This window comes from Meleagris gallopavo, chromosome 3 (genome assembly GCF_000146605.3).
Source record: "Meleagris gallopavo isolate NT-WF06-2002-E0010 breed Aviagen turkey brand Nicholas breeding stock chromosome 3, Turkey_5.1, whole genome shotgun sequence".
NCBI lineage: Eukaryota > Metazoa > Chordata > Aves > Galliformes > Phasianidae > Meleagris > Meleagris gallopavo.
Genome location: NC_015013.2, coordinates 47,620,560 through 47,627,678, shown reverse-complemented (window position 1 = coordinate 47,627,678; position 7,119 = coordinate 47,620,560). Strand labels below are relative to the sequence as shown.

General features: G+C 39.3%; 1 protein-coding gene across 1 annotated transcript in view; it reads left to right on the top strand.

Moving 5' to 3' along the window:
- The window catches only part of ABHD3 (abhydrolase domain containing 3), a 23,807-nt gene extending 16,967 nt beyond the window's left edge, over positions 1–6,840 (top strand). The window contains exon 9 of the mRNA XM_003204993.4: positions 4,774–6,840. Coding sequence (XP_003205041.1) covers positions 4,774–4,952 — 179 coding nt within the window. The 3' untranslated portion in view covers positions 4,953–6,840. The remainder of the gene's footprint in view (positions 1–4,773) is intronic.
- The last annotated feature ends 279 nt before the right edge of the window (positions 6,841–7,119 follow it).

Sequence of the window (7,119 nt, the reverse complement as noted above, 5' to 3'; positions counted from 1 at the left end):
TCCTTTGTGGTTGGCCACACACTGGAGCAGGTTGTCTGAATAAGTTGTTCGAACACATCCACCCACGGAGGTGTGTCTGTCAGGCTTTGAACAGTTCTGGGCAGCCTGCTCTATCTGGTCCTGTCTGAGAGGGAGCGAGCTAGATGATCTCAGGAGGTCCCTTCCACATTCATTGGATCTGGGATTCTGTAGCTTGACAAACCATTGGACTGAGTCCCCTGGAGTATGGCTGTACTGCATTTCTCCTCTCTTGAAACTGGTCTTTAAATGAAACACGGCTCTTGGTGAACAGTGGATTATAAGGAAGGTCTCTTGTTGAAGATTAAGGATCAAGCACATTCTTAGAACTAAACAATAAAAAATGCATTAGGTGTCTTGCAGCGTAGAGAGAGGTGAGGGAGAGCATCATGAAGAATCTGAAACAATAAATGTTATCATCTGTTAGAGACTGTCCATCCTCTCTTGAACTCTGACTCTAGCTTGCCTTTCTCAATGAAAATGTCCATGGGAGCAGGCATTCGTTTATTCCTTGTTCACAGAATTGCAGTGTTGTCGTGATGGTGATTAGTTTACTCTAGGACAGGTCACCAGAAAAAATACTGATTCACAGATAATAGTATGACTGTATGTGTATCCTCGGCTCCTTTTTAGTTGGTGCCATATGTAACAACTTTTCACGTTGAGTGCTGGTAGGAAACACAGGGCACCCCAATTAACAGCCTAGAATTTGCAGCCACTACCATCAGTTACTGGAGGTCACTCATCTTGACACTTCAGCTGTCCTGTGATAGCAAACCTAAAGGGCTGGTGTTATTCTGGAGAGTGGCTTTAGTTTTTTTTGTTTTGTTTTTGTTTTTTATTTTGCTTTGTTTTGCTTGAACTTTAAAGTGTGTGAACACATGTAAGCCTATGGCAACCACAGGGATTTTCCAGTGACAGTTACATAGGGGATTCAAAGGTACAACTCCTTTCAACCAGACTCCAGTCTTCTGCTGACTTTGGGAACTGATCATTTTGTGCCTGATTGTGGTTCATCTCTCCCAGTAATGCATGCCACCTTTTAAGATACCTTCAATTCCTTTTGTATATAGCCCTCTATCTAGGAAACATAAGCTGCAGCATAGGAAGTTTTGCACGAATGTGCGTAAGAACTTCTTCACGGTGAGGGTGACGGAGCACTGGAACAGGCTGCCCAGGGAGGTTGTGGAGTCTCCTTCTCTGGAGATATTCAAGTCTCGCCTGGACGCCTACCTGTGCGACCTGGTGTAGGGAACCTGCTTTGGCAGGGGGGTTGGTCTCGATGATCTCTAGAGGTCCCTTCCAACCCCTACAGTTCTGTGATTCTGTAATTCTGTAATTCTGTGAAACAGGCCTAGAAAACTCATTGGAGAGAAAGCTCTGCCAGAGCTCTTTTGTGATTAAATATCTTTTATAAAGCCAGCCACACCTGTCTTCCTCCTCCAGAGTTTGAGGAATGCAAACCCAAGTCTGCTTTATCAATACACAATTTGGACTTCAAGAGAGACGTCATTTATAAAGTGCAAGTGCTGGCTCTGTTGCTTCTTATTATCTGAAGACTTCTTGCATGGCTTCTATGCTTTGTACTTCCCAGCAATTATTTTTTAATATATTGTGAAAATATGTCCTTTGATATTAACCCAGTTAGAAAGACACAATTCATTTGCACATCCTTAATGTTGATGCCTAAATGTTCACAGACTTTGGCAGTTGATATATCTGTAGTTTAATTCTGGAATGCAGTTCTCATGTCACGTATTACTAACTAATGAAAGCAAATGCTTTCTTTGCATCTCTCACCAAAACTAATTGAAACAAGCCACTGCTTGAGGAAATATGTAATACAATCAAGTCAAGCCCTTTTATTTTGTAAATGTCAAAAATAAATTAAGAAGATGGAATGATAGCATTCAGTATCAGTGTCACATTTAACTTTTCATCTGAAGTGAATTTTTCTCCTTTCAGAAACTTTCAGCAACATATTAGGCATCCAACTTAAGTTTCATCATACTAATGCTTAGCTAATTGCTGCTGGTGTGTGTTGTCTCCAAGCTGAAACCCTACCCTTGAAGTTAGGTACTGTGCTTTTGACTGAACATCTGAATCCAAACCTGATATAATTTCTCTTGGGTGTTATTTTGCACCCTTTTCTGTAAATATGATGGTTTGTTTTTTTCTGTTGTCCTGCAAAGAAACCATAACAAATTAATTCTGAACAAGGTAATTCTGCACGGGTATTTACACTGTGGCTCTGTGATCACAAATTACAGATCTGCACACTGCTGGATCAAGCAGCAGTACAAATTTTGGTCAGTGGAAGCATATGTATAAGTTTAGATTTGGACAAAGATGAATAGTAATGTCTTTTGGCATGCCACCCTGTAACCCAGAGAGCATCACATCCAGTGCTCCATTTGTTTGCACTTTACATTGCAGAATTTGCTCTGTTGCACTGTGGGCTTATTAGTGGATAGCTAACAGTCCCTGGAAACAGCTTTGAGAGAAGCACCATGTGGTTGCCAAGCATCATTTGCATTTTGGCACATTTTTCAGTTCTCTCCTGAGAAGCTGCAGAGCAAGAAACTCTGCTGGGGAAAAATCATACAAATGGTGACCTAACTGTGTCGAGAATGTGCCATGGACAGGCTTTTCTGTGCACTGTAGGGGAGGTTAGAGCAGAAATGTAACAGCAGGTCAAACTTGGCAGCTACTGAACATCCTCACTGCAAATGGAAATAAATGGCTACATATTCAGCACAGTGCTGCAGCTTTTGATAAGAGCAATGATCTGTGGCAGAATTCTGCTGTAAATGAATGTAAGATAGAATAGGGAACATTCAGGATGGGGAAGATGATGTTCACAGAGACCTGCATATGGCTCACACTTTACCCAGCACAGAAGATTGCTGTTACTTATTTCTGTCTGGCCAGCCTCATTGACTTTTCTTTTTAGCTTTGCCTCAGCATTGCTATAAAAGGCCCAGGTCCTGCATGTGGCATTTCCAATTTTCCAGCTGAACAAAGGAAAAGTGAAGCAATTTTTGTACAGTGAGAAACACACTTCCTTCCACTTAGTAAAGGATTGAAATCACTAAATGCTGGAATCAATCTACTTAAATGCATGCAACTTTAAAAGAATGAAAAAAACGACAGCAGTGACTAATGAAGAATCTCAACTTTGCAAGAGAATTCCCAGTGCTCTCTGGAGCGCAAAGGCTGTGCGCTACTCAGTATGCAATCAAGTTCCGATATTATGGGCAGGAGCCAGATAACACAACATTCAAAAAAGACACTAACTGTGCTGCATGTGCATTTTAGCATCCATGTTGAGGCCTGGAGTGGAACAGAGCCAGAGTCGTGCCACGCACTGCTGGGATGGACTTCTGAGGCACAGGCTGCTCTCATGAATGTGCAGATCCAGTGCTTCTGCCCCCAGCTATTTCAAGGTGGGATCTGTTTGCTACAGTCACTGCATTCAAGATCCCATGCAGCTTCTCCGGCTGACAGTCCTTCTTTAGCTAAGGAACGGGCGACATGCTGTTCCTTTAGTTGATGAAAATGAGAGCAAATCGGCATCTGAAGCATGCAGCAGTGAGCCTGCTAGCATCCAAATGAAAGGAGGGAATGGGTGCATAGAAAAGGTAAAGATGTGCAGGGATAATGACTATTCACCTTTATTGTAGAAAGTGCATAAGTAGTGAAGAAACACAGACCTCCAGAAAGCAGGGGGGACAAAATTCAGTCAGAAAGGATATGGGCAACTGACTCACCCTAAAGTGAACCTGAGTAAATGTCTCTTTTTAAAAATGCTTTTTAATGCATAGGGCGGCATTGAAAGTCCTGTGAACGAGTCACTGCTTTCTGTTGTGGTGCCAAGGCAATTTTAACTTAGTGTATGACCTGAAATCGGATTTATTTTCTTGTGTAATCATAACCTTTTTTAGACAAATACAGTGAAATTCCTATTATTTCCTTCTCTCTGGACAAAATGGGTATTCTTTTGCTGCTGCTCTGTCAGTCCTGAATAATTTAAAAAATCTGTATGAATTTTGGTGTTTTGTTTTTTTTTCGTTATTTTGTTTTTATACCACAAAGTTTATTATTTGTAAACTGGAACTTTAAACAGCGTTGTTCTCTGGAATACATAGAGATTTCTGCTTGTTCAGGAGAATAGCATATTTAGCATAAGTAAAACTTCAGAGGAAGCTCAAAATAACAATTTCTTGAATCAAGAGCACAAACACCATAGTTCCACAAAACTCTGCCATTGCATTGACCAGTCTATATGGTGACAATGTTATCCCATTTCCTCCTCATTTGCTTACCTTGCGTGTTTAGATGTTGAGTTCCTCAGGGCAAGCACTATCTCTCACTATATTTTCATGGTGTGGTCTAAACATACAGATGTAATCATACAGAAAAACGGATACAATAATGATAATAACTCAGGATTAAGTTGCTCAAGGCCCCATCCAACCTGGCCTTGAACACCTCCTGGGACAGAGCATCCAGAACCTGTCTGGGCAGCCTGTTCCATCCCCTCGTCACCCTCTCAATGAAAAACATGAACATGATTTCTGAAAGTTTTACAGCAGCCAGAAGAATCACACAGAAAACCTGAGTTAATGATGAAGAGGTAGAAATGGCTTTCAACACAGCTCAGTTTCTAACTCCTGCCATACATTTAAGCTTATAGTGCATATTTATTCATATATAGTATGATAAATACCTAAAGTTCTTTTTCCTCCCTTTTAGCTATACCAGTGGAAACTGCCAAACAAAATGCAAATGTAGCTTTGGTTCTGACTTCTTGTGGAGGCCACATTGGTTTTCTGGAAGGAATATGGCCAAGGAAGTGCACTTACATGGACAGAGTCTTCAAGCAGTTTGTGCAAGCTGTGTTCGAGCATGGAAACAAAATCTTTAGCATGTAGCTTTGGCTATAGCACAGTGGCACATTCCAACAAGGGCAGTTAAGCTTAATGCACAAATTTTAACTACCATAAGCCAGCAAATGGAGAAAGTCCATTACTACACGCAAAAATATTTTTTGCCTAAGATTTTGTAGCAAGAAACTAAATAATATGTTGTCACTTTTGTATTTATTTTTAATATGCCTTACTAAGAATGACCTTAAATGAAACAGCATTCTGCATACATCAGATTGCACTTAACCAAAATCATCGAGTAAATAGATTGTAATTCCTCAAGATTTTAATTTAAACCAGTACATATTTAGAAGAGTTAATTTAGATGGCTTTTAATATTAGAATGGCAGCATTCAAAATAACATTTATTGTCCTGCCAAACATAGTACAAGTTGGCCCATTCCTTAGCTGAAGATCTTAAGAAAATATAAGGAAGGAACACAAAGAAGCACTGGTTCTTCAAACAAGTCTAAATTGCGGCATGCTATTCCGTAGCATTAGGCTGGTCAGCTTTTGCTGTTTTACCCTGACAATATCCAGATTTAGGGCTAGTTATTGTGTTTTAAACTATGCCAATGCCATATTCATTTTACGTGTGTATTTTTTTAAGCGGCTTACGTATAGTGTTTACATATAACCAAAAGATTCCTTTAAAAGAGTACTGTAATAACTTATGTAATTAAGAGACATTTTGCATTTCAGTGTTTGTGTATAGCTGGGCATTGTCATATCTGTAATAGATACTCCATATAACTGGTAAATTCAATTACTGTCTGTTATGTTTATATTACCTTGCAAGAACGTTACAGTTTTAAATAAGAAACCATAGAGCACTAGGAAATTATGATATAGTCTGTTTAAAATTAAAAACTGTATCATTCTGAATTCATTATCTCTGCTATTGTTTCCAATAATTTCCAATAAGAGCGTAACAAAGTGTTTCAAGAAAGATGAGAGCAGGGACACAGTGGTGTCATTGGTTTGCTTATTTGATCACGTCTGTGCTTCAGCAACAGGTTGTCAGTCATTGAAGCCTCCACCAACTGATTGCTGCCCTGGTAGCTTATGAGGTTGTGAGGCTGCCTGAGACAGTGCTATTTGCAGCCCTGAAAGAGGGAGAGCTACAGTGGATCCTTGAGGAAAATGGACAACTTTCAAAACTGCTGGGAAGGTCTGATTTAGGGCAGAGTGAAATGAAATCTTGTGAGCAGCTTCTGTGGAGGTCCTCTCCCATGATCATGATTGTTTTGGGCCCAGCATCACAAAATCAGGCAGTGAAGATGCCTTTACAATTTTATTATGTTTTGAACAGGGTCAGTGCAAGAAGAAAAAAAGCAAGTCAGGTCATCTGTCTTAAGTAGTATGTGAACAGTCCTCTTGCAAGGCAAGTATCCTAGTAAAAGCAAAGGCAAGGGAAGAACAGAAATAACTTTTGTCTTCAGATAAAGCAGAAATCAAGATACACTGCATGAAAGCTAATTTTTTAAGGTGGGAGGTTACATTAAAAATTAGAAAGCGTTTTCAAGTTTTGACTTTTTAGGTAAGGCATTGGGCTTTGTACAGATAATAAAGTCTAACTTACTTCTTACCTAATAAGGACAGTGGAAAAAGCAGAATGAAATTTTATGCATGTTGCTACAACAGATGAAATCAGCACATTAGTAGGGTGCCTTACTCATTCTTAAATTCATTCCCATTATAGAAGTTATGTTCCTACAAAAACAATGAGCAATAAACTGTGTATTGAGCATTACATTTGTAAAATCATTTGGGTACGGTACTGTTGAAAACTCAGCAGCAAATATTAATAAAAAAAATAAAACCACTTATATTAAAAACACACCTTACTTATTAAATAAAAGTAACATGGTTGATGGCAGAATTTTCGTCTCTTTGCACTTATTTCATTTAGGTCCAATCCCACACACAGATCCACATGATACATTTCTCCTTATAAGTATCTATTAAGGTGTTTGTCATCCCCTCGATGTAGAGTGCTTTTGCTCACATCCTGTTGGGGAAAATGAACTGTCCAAAGCACTGCATGCTGAGAGACAACAACCAAATTTTACTGTGGTTACCTTCAAACTTTTCTGGTCAGATTTTCTGAAATATAAGATACAGACACTTAACTTGGTTATTTTCAGAGACACAAGAGATAATAAGAAACACT